Source organism: Bufo bufo, chromosome 2 (assembly GCF_905171765.1).
Source record: "Bufo bufo chromosome 2, aBufBuf1.1, whole genome shotgun sequence".
Lineage (NCBI taxonomy): Eukaryota > Metazoa > Chordata > Amphibia > Anura > Bufonidae > Bufo > Bufo bufo.
In genome coordinates, this window is record NC_053390.1 from 42755699 (window position 1) to 42772586 (window position 16888).

Here is a 16888-nt window from a genome sequence, read left to right on the forward strand (position 1 = left end):
AGGCTATTGCTCCCTGGGGTCAATGCAGTGAAGGAGGGGCACCCACGGCATTGGCCCTCAGATTACTCAGATGGCTAAAATATCTGCTATAAAGATCTCTGGCTAATAGCTGTGTTCTGGTAGCCGTGGTGGTAGTGTCCACTATTCTGGGGTGCATAGGGTGTCTTAACTTGTTTCCCCTCTGCAGCAGTGGATTCTGGATTGCCTTAAGCTGGGTTATCTCGCTGTCTGCACTTCTCTTACTGTAGTCACGCAAATCCTTCTTAAGTTCTTGCTTGCTTGCTTCTCCTGAAGCTCATGTAGGTGAAGCTAGGGAATATGGTAGAGGAGCACTTGGACAATGCTCCTTACCCTCTCCCTCTTCATAGCTAATGTTCTGGAACCAGGGGGTGGATCCAGCCCGCACCTTTGGTCCCAGAGAGGACTGGGTCAGGGTTGTTAACGCTGGCCTCATGCTGGAACAACGGAGTGTGCAGTACATAGCATTGACATTGCAAACATTATATAACCTAACAAACTTTGCAGATACACCCAGGTCTGGGATACTGCACACATCACCCCCATTCACGTCAATGGAGTTCGGCCACAATGCCAGAAACAACCCAGGGACTTATGGGGCCACGTATTTCTAGAGCTGTCTATCTTCTTGCCTTACGGAAACAAATGAAGAGATATTTTATTAGGTCATAGACCTGACGAGGGGCAGATTGAGTCTATTTAGGTGACATTCGCTGCAAAACTGGAAGTTTACAGCATAAATTGTTCACCTCTTGTAACCGCACATTTCGCACACAGCTGCGAGAGGAACTGGCAAGTTAAAAGTCAGATAAAATTAGCTCAGTTCTCAGGCTTTGTGGTTTGGAAGAATTGCTGAACGAGGGTCGGAGATACAACTGGGATTGGACATAAAGAAGTGCAGATGTTTATTTTATCCTGCACAGTGGCGGATTCTGAGCCCAGTATAAAAATACTATAAACAATCCAAAATATATAGCATAAGAAGAAGCTGTAGATGAAACCTATATTACATGCAAAGCCTATAGTAACAGAACTAGAATAAAAGAATGACCAAACCCATCAGAGGATGGCAACGACCACCATGAGGTACCATAGAAGCCAACTGCCTCATGTGACATTCCTTCTCAGTTGGACCAGTGGTTCATCTCAGCACTTGTTTGGGCACAGTAGGTCCATGTAGAAGTCTATGGGTGTCATACCAGAGCTCCAGTGGTGTAAGATCCACTTAAGGTCCTATCTGGGTGCCCACTATTTGCGTAGCTATGTACGTTCAAGTGGGTACGTAACGTGTTCTGTCTGCAATATAAGGGTAAGGTCACACGGTCAGGTTTCCTGATGCAGTTTTGGAAGCCAAAATCAGGAGTGGATCATAAAAGGGGAGAAATTATAAAGGACAGATTCAACGACTCCTATTTTTTTTATTCACTCCTGGTTTTGGCTTGACCGGACCGTGTGACCGTAGCCTTAGACACTATGTCTGACTGCTACGCAAAGCAGATTTGTTCTAAACAGGCTTTATATGACAAGTGCTGAAGGACATATTCTATACAACAGAGTGGAAAGTGTAAAAGCAAGAGATACTCCTGGAAGAGCAAGCAATTCTCCCGGTGCCTCATTCTGACTAAATGCTGACCTCTTCTTCTTCTTCTTCTCCTCTTTACTCCCAGTCAATGTCAGGACCAGCATAGAAATATTGTCTGAGGCAGCGCCTAGGAGTGAAGGAGATGGCAAGCTGCAGGAACGAGGAGAGATGTGCTCTGAGCCTGATCTGGGCTCTACACTAGTTTGAGGGGTCAATATTTGTTTAGAGGGTCTCATGTAGAATATGTTGCAATGCCACTGCCACAGAGGCCCCCTAGAAATGGAAGATGGGTTACAGCAGGTTCTGGTAGACTGAGAGTTGTTGATAGAAGACATGTCCCACAGTCTGTGGCTCTCCATAATTCATTTGCAGCACTTTCAGAGTGCAAGAGCAACATGGAGGATGGCTCAAGCACAGTGGGTGAGAAACAATCATCTCCCATGCCTAAAGTATGCAAGACTGCAGCCAAAGACAAAAAGGAGAAGGTGAGGACTGATAGTAAGCAGCTGTTGGTGGGCGATTCCATCATAAGAGGTGTGAAGTTTGAGGAAAATGGTGTTGTGAGATGTCTCCCTGGTGCTACCGCTAGCAGGGATAGATGACGTATCCTTAATATTGTTAGGCAAGCAAAGCAGGAAAGGGAGGTGGATGTTATTGTCCATCTTGGGACAAATGATCTGGCTTGCAATGAGGTTTCAAAGGTGAAGGAAGCTTTTCACACACTTGAAAATGATATACGGGAGGTTGCATCAACTGTTTCATTCTCTGCAGTTTTGCCTGTGCATAACCTTCAGCATGACAGGAAGATGCGCATTAAGGAATTCAATGTATGGCTTGGTGAATGGTGTCTGAACCAAGGGTTTGGCTTTGTGTCTCATGTTAGCTCTCGTTGGAATGGAAAAGAGTGTACAAGAAAGATGGTTTGCATCTTTCTCTCAAGGGAACGAATGTCCTCAGTGAACAGTTCAAAGTATTTGCTAAAGAGCATTTAAACTAGGAAAGGGGGACAAAAGAGTGACAATCCAGCAGTCCGACTGCCCCCCAGAACAATGCCATAAGATGCCAGTAGCACATAGGTTAAGAAATGACAAGCTCAGAGTCTTGTCTACAAATGCTCGCAGTTTAAGGAATAAGATCAATGAACTTGAGGCTATAATGGCATCTGAGAATATAGATTTAGTGGCTGTTACTGAGACGTGATTCAATGGACTGGGATATAACAATACCAGGGTTCTCTCTATATAGGAAAGAAAGAGAAGGCAAGAAGGGGGAGGGGTGGCCCTGTATGTGAAAGATAGCATAACATCTAATTTAATACAAGTTAGCGAGACCAATTTATAGTCAGTTTGGGTTACCTTGCAGCTTGATAATCATAAGGTAACTCGTGTAGGTGTGATATATAGACCACCTAGCCAAGTCAAAGAATTAGATTATCTACTAGTTGAGGAAATAGCTAAAATGACATTGAAGGGGGAAGTTATCATTATGGGAGACTTTAATCTTCCTGATGTAAACTGTAAAACCAAAATAGCTAGTTCTGCCAGGAGTACAGATATTCTAAATTCCCTACTGGGATTATCTCTACAGCAAGTAGTTGAGGAGCCAACCCAGAAGGAGGCCATTTTAGATTTAGTATTCACAAATGGGAATTTGGTATCTGATATTACTGTAGGGGAAAGCTTGGGATCGAGTGATCACCAGTCAGTGTGGTTTACTATAAGTACAGTGACTGAGTCACACCACACAAAAACTAAAGTTTTAGATTTTAGAAAAACTGACTTTTCTAAAATTAGATTAGTGGTATACGAGTCCCTATCAGACTGGAACAGTTTTAATGGAGTCCAGGAGAAATTAGACTACTTAAAAGAGGCACTATTGAAGGCAACAGAAAATTGCATTAGGCTTGTCAGTAAAAGCAAAAAAAGGAAAAGACCACTGTGGTACTCAGCAGAAGTGGCCAAAATCATTAAAAACTAAAAGATAGCATTTAGTAATTATAAAAAAAAAATAAACGAGGATGACAGGCAAATTTATAAGATTAGGCAGAAAGAGGCCAAACAAGTTATAAGAGCTTCTAAAGCACAGGCAGAAGAGAAATTAGCTGTCAGGGAAAAAAGGCGATAAGGCATTCTTCAGATACATAAATGAAAAAAGGAAACTAAAACAAGGAATTACCAAATTAAAAACAAAAGAAGGAAGGTATATGGAAGAAGATAAAGAACTAGCTGACTGCCTCAATGAATACTTCTGTTCAGTTTTTACAAAGGAATATTAAGGAAAAGGACCTTAGTTAGGAAGGAAGACTAATGAATCTGTTGATGCATGTGTCTTTACAGAGGAAGAGTTTCTAAGTCAGCTGTCTAAAATTAATACAAATAAGTCACAGGGGCCTGATGGGATACACCCAAAGCTATTAAAAGAGCTCAGCGGTGAACTAGCAAAACCATTAACAGATTTATTTAACCAATCACTGGCAACAGGAGTCGTCCCAGAAGATTGGAAATTAGCAAATGTTGTGCCCATTCACAAGAAAGGTAGTAGGGAGGAATCGGGCAACTATAGGCCAGTAAGCCTGACGTCAATAGTGGGGAAATTAATGGAAACCATACTTAAGGAGAGGATTGTGGAACATCTAAAATCCCATGGATTGAAAGATGAAAAACAGCATGGGTTTACTTCAGAGAGATCATGTCAAACTAATCTTATTGATTTTTTTGATTGGGTGACTAAAATAATAGATGGCGGAGGTGCAGTAGACATCGCTTATCTAGACTTTAGTAAGGCTTTTAATACTGCCCATGTAGAAGGCTTATCAATAAATTAGAGTCTTTGGGCTTGGACCATATTGTTGAATGGATTAGGCAGTGGCTGACGGACAGACAACAGAGGGTTGTAGTCAATGGAGTATATTCAGACCATGGTCTTGTTACCAGTGGGGTACCTCAGGGATCTGTTCTGGGACCCATATTGTTTAATATCTTTATCAGCGAAATTGCAGAAGGCCTCTATGGTAAGGTGTGTCTTTTTGCTGATGACACAAAGATTTGTAACAGGGTTGATGTTCCTGGAGGGATACACCAAATGGAAAAGGACTTAGGAAAACTAGAGGAATGGTCAAAAATCTGGCAACTAAAATGTAATGTTGATAAGTGCAAGATAATGCACCTGGGGCGTAAAAACCCAAGAGCAGAATATAAAATCAGTGATACAGTCCTAACCTCAGTATCTGAGGAAAGGGATTTAGGGGTCATTATTTCAGAAGACTTAAAGGTAGGCAGACAATGTCATAGAGCAGCAGGAAATGCTAGCAGAATGCTTGGGTGTATAGGGAGAGGCATTACCAGTAGACAGAGGGAGGTGCTCATGCCGCTCTACAGAGCACTAGTGAGACCTCATCTGGAGTATTGTGCACAGTACTGGAGACCATATCTCCAGAAGGATATTTAACTTTGGAGAGAGTTCAGAGAAAAGCTACTAAACTGGTACATGGATTGCAGGATAAAATTTACCAGGAAAGATTAAAGGACCTGAACATGTATAGCTTGGAAGAAAGACGAGAGACAGAGGGGATATGATAGAAACTGCTAAATACATAAAGGGAATCAACAAGGTAAAAGCGGAGAGAATATTTAAAAGAAGAAAAACTGCTACAAGAGGACATCGTTTTAAATTAGAGGGTCAAAGGTTTAAAAGTAATAACAGGAAGTATTACTTTACTGAGAGAGTAGTGGATGCATGGAATAGCCTTCCTGCAGAAGTGGTAGCTGCAAATACAGTGGAGGAGTTTAAGCATGCATGGGATAGGCATAAGGCCATCCTTCATATAAGATAGGGCCAGGGGCTATCCATAGTATTCAGTATATTGGGCAGACTAGATGGGCCAAATGGTTCTTATCTGCCGACACATTCTATGTTTCTATGTATTAGTTTAGAGGGATTGGTCTGGCGTCCGTGTTTGTTTAGGGGATTTTGTCAGGGGTTTTTAGTTTTTTAGAGGATCGGTTCTGGGGTCTGAAATTTGTTTATGGGGATCTGGTTAGGGGTCTATATTTATTTAGGTGATCTGGTCTTGAGTTTGTATTTACCTAAGGGATCTAGTCTGGTCTGTATTTTGCTTAGAAGATCTGGTCTGGGCTCTGAAATTTGTTAAGGGGATCTGGTCTGCAGTCTGTATTTTTCTGGGGGTCTGGTCTGAGGTCTGTATTTTGTTTAGAGGATCTGGTCTGGGGTCTGAAATTTGCTTAGGGGGATCTGATCAGGGGTCAATATTTGTTTAGGGGATCTGGTCTGGAGTTTGTATTTTATTTAGTGGATCTGGTCTAGGGACTGAAATTTTTTTAGGGGATCTGGTCTGGGTCCATATTTGTTTAGGAGGTCTGGTCTGGGGTCTGTATTTATCTAGAGGGCTCTTGTCTGGGGTCTGAATTTGTTTGGACAATCTGTTGAGGGGTCTGTTTTCATTTGAATTTTTTTCTGATTATTACGCACTACCTGTGTTTCAAATGCCTTAGGCCTCATTCACATGGCCATGCTCGTATTGAGGCCCGCAAACACCGGGTCCGCAATATGAGGGCACCAGCCATGTGCACCCCGCATCATGGATGCAGACCAATTCTCTTGAATGGGTCTGCAATCTGGAAGGTGTAGTGTGGAACGGAGGCACAGAACCCCACGGAAGCACTACGGAGTGCTTCTGTGGGGTTTCTCTCCATGCCTCCACACCACAAAAATAGAACATGTCATGTTGAACGGGTCTGGATCTGTCGCGGCAGCTGCACGGAATGGCTGAGCATGAGGCCTCAGGCTGAGGCTCTTTTTAAATGGCATATGTTAAAAAAAAAAAAAAAAAGTCAATACATCACTTTTTGAAATCTACATAAAAAACACTCCAGAGCTCACTAGAAAATACAACACCCCTTGGGCTGTCCGCATCCGTTCCGTGACCCTGCACAAAGAATTTTGCAGACAAGAATAGGCATTTCTATAATAGGCGGCCTGTTCCGTAAACTGCGGAACACACACAGGCGGCATCCGTATTTTGCAGATCCGCAAAACACGGTATGGTCATGTGCATGAGCCCTTACTCTGGTCAGTTCAGATCCTGCTCAGGGTAGGTATCTTCTAGATAATAAGCGTTAATAGATTCTGGTGCCAATAGGAAGAAAAAAAATAATAAAATAAAAAATGAAGCTTGCAGCTTGTAGTTATGGTAGTGTCCACCAAGCTGTTCTGGCCGGTAGAGTGCTCTTTGCTACTTCCGCCAATCCTCTGAAGTCCAACGGTGATGTCACTGACTTCCTTAAGAAAGCTGGTGATGACCAAACTTCCAATGCATTTCGTAAACTTTGGGTTCTTTCCTCAGGAGTCTCAGATATCCCAAGATGGGATGTGGAATGCAAAGGGCCAGGAGGGGTCGGTTTATGAAAATTTGTCCCCAAATAAGTGTGTTTTAAGCATTTGCTGGTTTAAAATCCAGAATTTTGTTGGCAACTATGGGTTACCATTTTCATTTTCGAAAGAACGTCTGAAAAATGAGCTAGAATTTGATTGGATGCCATAGGTAACTACTCCACTTGGCACCAGTTTTGACACCCCTTGGAGGATGACTTCTACAGTGATCATCCTAGTCTTAGGTTCTAAGTTCTCTCATGTTCCTGTTGTTTCAGACCATCTTACCAGGAACTTACCTCCATCGTATGAACTGGTGGATCCCGTCAAGGTAGACGAGTACGGCAACTTCCTATCCTATACCTTAACCCATCATGAAAGTCTTAAACGAAGAAAACGGGACATCTGGTCCGAGAAGGTGCACTACAGGATTCGTCAGGGAACTAAGGATTTGTATTTGAACTTGACCGTCAATGAAGGATTTCTATCTGATAACTATATTCTTGAAAGAAGAACTGGAAACCAGAGTGGAGTAAGGATTACCCCTCGATCGGGACTGTCCTGCCATCTCACCGGCACGGTCCAAGAACCTGATATCGGGATCGGTTACGCAGCTATAAGTGCTTGCAATGGACTGGTAAGAAGAACCTTTTCTTCTATTCATTGATAATAGATGAAGATCTCAAGGGCATTTCCACCTATAATGTAAAGTAAAATATGTTCCAATTGTTAAAATTTTACAATTTCTTAGTTATCCGTGTGACAACCAATATGGTGGCTATTATAGCTTAGTCCACAGAAGTTGTCACTCAGGTTTCCCAGACTCCTTGATGGGAAAAACACCTCAGTGTTCAGAGATACATCAATCTGCTCTTGTAGACAATCCTTAGAATTCTTCATCATTGGTCGAGGGGCTGACGCATTTCTGTTTACACTTGATAGAGTTGACAGTGGCGTCAGCCAGAGAGCGGATTCACTGTGGTTGCCATGTTACTTCCGAAGGATGCGATTCGATTGGTCGTCTCATCTGATATGTGATACATAAGAGAGGGCTGGTAGGGCAGATGTTGAAAGGGCCAAACTGTGTTGGCAAGGAAGCCGTGAAGAAGGACTTGTCCTTTCTGACACAACTCTATCCCTATAACAGCTCAGGGGCGTGTACTTTCTGCTGCAGCTATCTTCCTATTACAGCTTAGGGGGTGTGTCCTTTATGCTGCAGCTATCTTCTTATTACAGCTTAGGGGGTGTGTCCTTTATGCTGCAGCTATCTTCCTATTACAGCTTAGGGGGTGTGTCCTTTATGCTGCAGCTATCTTCCTATTACAGCTTAGGGGTGTGTCCTTCCCACTGCAGCCCTCTTTCCTGTAACTGTCACAGCTTCTAACAGTAGCTACATCTGATGGCAGCTGAAGGATGGAACTGAACACGCGCGCCCACCCCAGTGAAAAATACGGAAAAGAATAAACAGCAGGTGGCGATATACAAATATATTGTATTGAATAACTCTGTGGATATACAACATTTAAAGTACGTGCAATTACAAAAGTATGAAAACTGTTGAGTATTCTTGGGACAACCCCTTAAAATGTAGAGGGGTGAAACAACCCACGGTAAATCTGGGGCAAATCCATTTTGCAGCAGATTTTTCCGTCAGATGCTCCATCATACTGCTTATGTAGCAAAGATAGATTTATGCTAGACATGATACTCATGGTGCAGGGTGTATTGTACCATCTTTAAAAGTTCATATTCAAGGGTTAACACCCGGACCCTCCACAATCCTACTGAGCCAGTGTGACACCCGGACCAATCCCAATTCTTCAGCACCATGTTTACCGCACCAAATCCCAAATGTCCAATAATTCAATAGAATATTAAAGGTCCCGGGAGATAAATCTGCAATATGAATGGTTAAACGTGGGTACGATGCGCCGATTTGAATGAAATGTTATGTGGTCGGGCTATATATTTTTTTATAGAATTAGGGGTTCATACATACATTTCCAGTGGACCCGAGTCCATGCGTTCGGGATGGTTATCTATTAAGGATAATAAAGTTGGATGTAGGCTGAGGTGCAGTAAAACATTGGCACTATCGGGCGGTATTATTTGGAAACTGCATGGTAGTAATATGGGGGAACAATATGGCAGCATTATGTTAAGATTTTGAAAAGTATATTACTGCAAAGTATATGATCACTATATGACAGTATAAGACATTTGCATTATATGGCAGTGGGTTGATTTGGTGTGTGAGCGTCCTCCTTTTCTTGCTTCGTGTTTATAGTACAGCTTCAGTCCTCGTCTTGTTCTACTAGATGCCGGTTACACTACAAAATATACTAATGTGATAGAAGTTGGGTTAAGTAGAACCATGTGGATACAGGCGTTACCCCCATCTCAGGAGGCTGAATCTGGCTACTAATAGCCAAATACATGGATCCCCTCTATCCAGTCTAGACAATGCTCTGTGAGCTGAACAGCCCGGAATCCAGACTGATACATTGTAACAAACTAGCACAGTTGTATCCAGTCTAGACAATAATCTGTGAGCTAAACAGCCCGGACTCCAGACTGATACATTGTAACAAACTAGCACAGTTGTATCCAGTCTAGACAATGCTCTGTGAGCTAAACAGCCTGGACTCCAGACTGATACATTGTAACAAACCAGCACAGTTGTATCCAGTCTAGACAATGCTCTGTGAGCTAAACAGCCTGGACTCCAGACTGATACATTGTAACAAACTAGCACAGTTGTATCCAGTCTAGACAATGCTCTGTGAGCTAAACAGCCCGGACTCCAGACTGATACATTGTAACAAACTAGCAGAGTTGTATCCAGTTTAGACAATGCTCTGTGAGCTAAACAGCCCGGACTCCAGACTGATACATTGTAACAAACTAGTACAGTTGTATCCAGTCTAGACAATGCTCTGTGAGCTAAATAGCCAAGACGCCAGACTGATACATTGTAACAAACTAGTACAGTTGTATCCAGTCTAGACAATGCTCTGTGAGCTAAACAGCCTGGACTCCAGACTGATACATTGTAACAAACTAGCAGAGTTGTATCCAGTTTAGACAATGCTCTGTGAGCTAAACAGCCCGGACTCCAGACTGATACATTGTAACAAACTAGTACAGTTGTATCCAGTCTAGACAATGCTCTGTGAGCTAAATAGCCAAGACGCCAGACTGATACATTGTAACAAACTAGTACAGTTGTATCCAGTCTAGACAATGCTCTGTGAGCTAAACAGCCTGGACTCCAGACTGATACATTGTAACAAACTAGTACAGTTGTATCCAGTCTAGACAATGCTCTGTGAGCTAAACAGCCCGTACTCCAGACTGATACATTGTAACAAACTAGTACAGTTGTATCCAGTCTAGACAATGCTCTGTGAGCTAAACAGCCTGGACTCCAGACTGATACATTGTAACAAACTAGCAGAGTTGTATCCAGTGTAGACAATGCTCTGTGAGCAAAACATCCCGGATTCCAGACTGATACATTGTAATAAACTAGTACAGTTGTATCCAGTCTAGACAATGCTCTGTGAGCTAAATAGCCTGGACTCCAGACTGATACATTGTAACAAACTAGTACAGTTGTATCCAGTCTAGACAATGCTCTGTGAGCTAAACAGCCCGGACTCCAGACTGATACATTGTAACAAACTAGTACAGTTGTATCCAGTCTAGACAATGCTCTGTGAGCTAAACAGCCTGGACTCCAGACTGATACATTGTAACAAACTAGTACAGTTGTATCCAGTCTAGACAATGCTCTGTGAGCTAAACAGCCTGGACTCCAGACTGATACATTGTAACAAACTAGCAGAGTTGTATCCAGTCTAGACAATGCTCTGTGAGCTAAACAGCCTGGACTCCAGACTGATACATTGTAACAAACTAGCAGAGTTGTATCCAGTCTAGACAATGCTCTGTGAGCTAAACAGCCCGGACTCCAGACTGATACATTGTAGCAAAAGGTTTTTCTAGTTTTTCTCCTGATAGACAGATTGCGATGCCTCTTTATGTCTGTGTCAGAATTGCAGAGCAGCTCAAATTTTCTGTTTGACTTACAAAATGCAGAGGAACAGCTGGCGCTTTTTTTCTCTGCAGAGATATTAATATCCTAATATAAAGCCGCCAAAATGGTCTGTTGACAGTGAATGCCGCCACGTTACCAGCTGCCGGTTTTGGACATTGATTTTAAATAATACCTGGCTCCGCTTGCTTGGTATTTTTCGGATTACTTTGTAGAACTCTCTCCATTGTGGAAGAAAAGGAGCAGCGATGCAGACGGAGGGCTGAACGATGCCTGTTGTTTTCTCAGCAGTTGTACATATTCTCATTTAAACAGAATAGCTTTCTTTGCAATCACGTTCTGTGCATTCACTGCCGCCATACGGTATACTAACCATTGCGCAATTCTATGAATTTTAGTTTTTGGGAGGGGCAGGGAAAAAATATTAATGGGGCTGTCTTTGCACAAACAGCCCCTTTAATATGCAGTCCAGCTCCTCAAACCTCTCGGCAAACAGCCGATTGTGCTGGGGCAAGCAGAGAAAATTTGGTTTATGTGTCCATTTCAGCTGCAGAATGACTGGGGTCCAACTGCAGCCATAATACCGCCTATAGGCACTTCACTACTACACTCATTTCTATACACGTTAGTCTACTGGGCTAAATATTAGATGCTCATGGGCGGGTCTTCCCATGTGAGGACTGCCTCCAAGGATCGGCACTGTCGCCTTGCTTTATTGTGAAGGTTATATTCACATGGAGCGGTAATGGTGTAACCTAATCTTTTTGTCATAATGTAGGTACTGTAAAACTGTGGCAAAAACTCTGTCTGTGTATGTGCCGCACTAACATTAACATACCCAAAAAGGGAAGCATTAATTAATGTAACACTCCAGGCAAAGCTGATGCATTGCGTTATGGGTGGCACCTGAGGGGGGCGGTGCATGACACAGGGATGTCCCGCCCTCTCAGGCCCTAGACCAGGCATAAAAGAGACGAACCCAGAGGTACTGTAGCTGCACATTTATAGGGTGAGTTGTGAATACCAGCAGAAAATGACTGGGATTGCATAGACAGCAAGAGTTAAAGTGGTGACAAATTGGTGACAGATTTCTCAGGGCCCCGTTTTACTACATCACCCCCAGGGCTGGACCTCCAAGAGGGAAGACAGCTCCGATTGCAAGTTTGAGCTCTCAATTGGAACTGAATGCTGAAAATAAACCTGTTAGGCTGGTGGTCCGTGTCCGTCACTTACCAGCTTTGGCTCCACTCACCCTGTGTGTATTGGGATTAGTGCACAGTAAACTTCCTTACAGCACTGCTAGGGTTCATCCTTCTCTCTTACTCTCTGTCCAGCTGCTCAGTCACTAAGGTGCTGATCGGCCTTCCTATTTATCTGGGCTGTGAATCCACCTACTCGCCTGAGCTTTGGGGTTTTCCCCAGTGTCTAGTAACCAGCAAAGGTGTGATCTCTTGTCTGGCTACCCACGTACCATACCTTGCCTGACTATCGATCCTGCTCTTTGCCGCCGGTCCCGAACTTGGAAATTCTATCTGGATTATGCAAGTACTCAGCCTGCCCTGACCTTGGACTGTATTCAGACTAGGCCTTTTTTGCCAGCTCCCTTACCCTGGTTTCACACCTGAGCGTTCTGAAAGGAGCGCTCTGTATTGTACGGGCGTTTACAATCGCGCATACAGAGACAAGCGAACGCCCATTGTCGCGCGTTCCCGAAAGTCTATGTACGGGAACGCGCGACAAAACGCCCCAAAGAAGCTCAAGAACTTTTTTGAGCGTCGGGCGTTTTACAGCGCGCTGTAAAACGCCCAGGTGAGAACCATTCCCATAGGGAAGCATTGGTTTCTCCTTGTTGAGCGTTTTACGGCGCGTAGGAACGCGCTGTAAAACGCTCAGGTGTGAACTTAGGGTTAAGGCTTTGCAGCAGTGTCTCTGACCCCACGTCGATCAGCCAGGAGATAGCAGCCTGATTGGTTCCCTGCAGTGAAGTCCGCACCACTGCACAGGGGTTAAAGGGTGAATTCCAGGGAATCGCCGGGATAACGCCCTTAAGTTTAGCTCAACGTCAAATTGGTTAGTTAGCACAGTGGGTCCACACCCACTGTCTGTTACACAACCCTTAAACCACCTAGTAATATTCAGCAGTACAGTAGTATTATGCGGTATATATGTGACGGTATTATGTGAGCTCTTGTAGTAAGCCTCATTTGTATACTACATATTATTTGGGCACCATACAACAGTAGTGTAGGGTCTATATATGACAGCATTATTATGGCACAATATGGTATCATTATTTGGGCTGTATTTACAGTATTATGTACAGTCCTGCATGAAAGTATTATTTAGTGATTGTATGGCGATACCTGCATACTGCATGGCTGTATTGTGTGTGCAATATTTTTGGTTTTCATTAAAAAGGTACTATATATGTACATTATATACAATTTGTGACATTTCAAGAACAAGGGAGATTAGAGGGTTTTAATCATTTTATATAAAACTGTCTATGTGCATATGGTCCCTTACGGTATGTGCTGGGGGTATAAACTGTGGATGGAAAATCTGCAGCATTGTTTATACAGCGAAGTTCACAGTCAAAGTCTGAATATGACTCATCATGGATTTGCCACAGATCCGAAGCCAAATGTGTGGCCGATTTTCTACAGCAAAATACATCCCGTTAGAGCATGTTCACACAGCAGAAATACACGTCAGGAAAATAGGATTATTTTTGCTGTGAACCTTGGGCAGAAATCCAAGGCTGACCCTTGTAATTCTGCTGCAGAATTAGCCTGTGGATAAGCCCCACCTGGCGCGGTTCCTGCGCCGAGAATCGTCATGTTAATTGTTTTTACGCAATGCCATAGAAAACGCTGTGGCATATGTACTAAAATTTAGGAGCCATATAAAATTTTTTAGTCGCCAAATTTTAAATTCATATAATAAAAAAAAAAGGACTTGACGGAGAAGATGAGACGCAGGTCACAGTAGTGAGCCAGCACTACATATAGGAGAATACAGGACCACATACCTCTTACATCCAGTAACATCTTTTGGGGGACAAGGTGACTTAAAATAGCGAATTGCGCGTTGTTTTTTTTTCCTGTTATGGCCTTCACCAGAGCGGCCATTTTTTAATATTTTAATAGCTCACACTTTTTCGGATATGGCGATATGCAATATGTTTATTTTTTATTGTTTGTAAATTTTATATGAAAAATTGGGAAAGGGGGCGATTTAAACTTTTTGTATTTTTTTTTTTTTTTTACTTTTTTAAACTTTTTATTTAATAAGTATTTCCCCCCTTAGGGGCTAGAACCTTGTATCTTTTCATCCCTTGTCCTATTCACCTTGATAGAGCTCTATCAGGGTGAATAGGACCTCACACTGTCCCTGCTGCCCTGTGCTTTGTGCACACAGCAGCAGGGAGATTACCATGGCAGCCAGGGCTTCAGTAGCGTCCTGGCTGCCATGGTAACCGATCGGAGCCCCGGCAGTGTAATCTGCCACTGCCACCAATGGAGGGGAGGGGACCCTGTGGCTACCATATAACAATGAGATAATGAGGGGGGGGCTGGGGCCACTGCGCCACCAATGATACTAATAATGGGGGGGCGCACTGCACAACTAATGAATGTAATTAAAGAGTACCTTTTATGGGTCCAAAGAATATGAACTAAGTAGCAGGCTGCATGCAGCGGCGCCCAGGGATCCCACTGCACTTACTATTATTCCTGGGCGCCGCTCCGTTCGTCCGCTGTGGCCCCCGGTATTTTCAACATTCAGAAGCGGCGCCCAGGAATAATAGTAAGTGCATTAAGATACCTGGGCGCTGCTGTATGTAGCCCGCTACTAAGTTCATATTTTTTGGCCCTATGAAGGGTCCTCTTTAACTCATTTATACAAGTGTCGGCAGCGGTATCACAGACCCGGCCTCGATAACAGGGCATGCGATCCTCGGCAATTAACCCCTCAGATGTGGCACCTGAGGGGTTAATTGCCGCGTATCGCATGCCCTGTTATTGAGGCCGGGTGCCGGGTCTGTGATACCGCTGCCTATACTTGTATTAATATGTTTTACATTCATTGGTGGCGCAGTGGCCACAGCTCCTCCCCTCTTCCTCCCTGCTATCTCCCCATTGGTGGCAGTGTCACAGGGGGGAGGGAGGGATACCCTCCTTCTCCACTGTGCTAGTGAAGAGAACATGGTGCATGCCAAGTTCTTTAACTGATACTAGGCCGCGCAGCCGCACGGCGGTCCAGTCGCAAATGGCGGCCAGACTAAAAAGTCTTGTGGCCATCTGCAAATTTTAAGGAGCCCGTTTTGGTCGCCATCTGGAACCCTGTATATGACACGTGCAACATGTCGCCAGCCCCCCCCCCCCCCCAGGGCCGATCGTGTTCCAGTGGTGTGGTGCGGCCCCAAATAGTTTTCTGTGTGTGTCACTGTGCTCCTACCTGGATACCGTTGCTCCCCAGGGTTAGGCTCCGAAGCAATAAAGGTGAGAGTGATTGTGGAGGCGGAGAAATAGTCGAGTCCAGACCTTTATAAAGTTCAACAGCTTTACTTGCATCAACTTGTATCCAGGCTTTTTAATATTGATGGCCTATCCTCAGGATAGCTCATCAATATCAGATCAGCGGCGGTCTGACACCCGGCACGCCCGCTGATCAGCTGGTTGAAGAGAAGGCTGCGCTATGTGCAAGCGCAGCCTTCCCTTCATTGTTTACTCACTCGCCGTCGACATCGCATCGGTGAGCAGTGCAATTACAAGAAGCCACCCCATTCACTTCAATGGGACGGCTCATTCCGTGTCAAATGTATAAATGTATAAGAACGGGTTGTCTCATTGAAATGAATGGGACGGCTTGTAAATACACTGCTCACCGCTGTGATCTCGGCGGCGAGTGAGTAAACAATGAACGGAAGGCTGATCGGCGGGGGTGGCGGGTGTCAGACCGCCGCTGATCTGATATTGATGAGCTATCCTGAGGATAGGTCATCAATATTAAAATCTCGGAAAACCCCTTTAATATATTGATAACCAATATTAATATCCAACATTAATATGTCCTGGCTGGCTCGCCAATAGGAAAGAAAAGAATGTTACTTAAAATATTGAAAATCAATATTACCGTAATTTCTAACTGAATCCGGACCCATTTATTTCTATGGGGCTGTGCACATGAGCGGTGATTTTCACGCATCACTTGTGCGTTGCGTGAAAATCGCAGCATGCTCCACTTTGTGCGTTTTTCACGTAACGCAGGCCCCATAGAAATGAATGGGGTTGCATGAAAATTGCAAGCATCCGCAAGCAAGTGTGGATGCGGTGCGATTTTCACGGATGCGGTGCGATTTTCACGCACGGTTGCTAGGTGAAGATCGGGATGGAGACCCGATCATTATTATTTTATAAGGGAAAATAATAGCATTCTGAATACAAAATACATAGTACAATAGAGCTGTAGGGGTTAAAAAAAACTCACCTTAGTCCACTTGCTCACGCAGCCTGGCTTCTCTTCTGTCTTCTTCTTTGCTGTGTGCAGGAACAGGACCTGTGGTGATGTCACTCCGGTCATCACATGGTAAAAGTTCATGTGACGGACCATGTGATGACCGGAGTGACATCACCACAGGTCCTTTTCCTGCACACAGCAAAGAAGAAGACAGAAGAGATGCCGGCTGCGCGATCAAGTGGATTAAGGTCAGTTAAATTATTTTTATTTTTTTTAACCCCTCCAGCCCTATTGTACTATGCATTCTGTATCCAGAATGCTATTATTTTCCCTTATAACCATGTTACAGAACACCGATCCCAAGCCCGAACTTCTGTGAAGAA

General features: G+C 43.8%; 1 protein-coding gene across 1 annotated transcript in view; it reads left to right on the forward strand.

Annotated features, from left to right (window-relative positions):
- The window catches only part of ADAMTS12 (ADAM metallopeptidase with thrombospondin type 1 motif 12), a 527800-nt gene that overhangs the window by 7775 nt on the left and 503137 nt on the right, over positions 1–16888 (forward strand). The window contains 1 exon segment of the mRNA XM_040421001.1: positions 7267–7625. Coding sequence (XP_040276935.1) covers positions 7267–7625 — 359 coding nt within the window.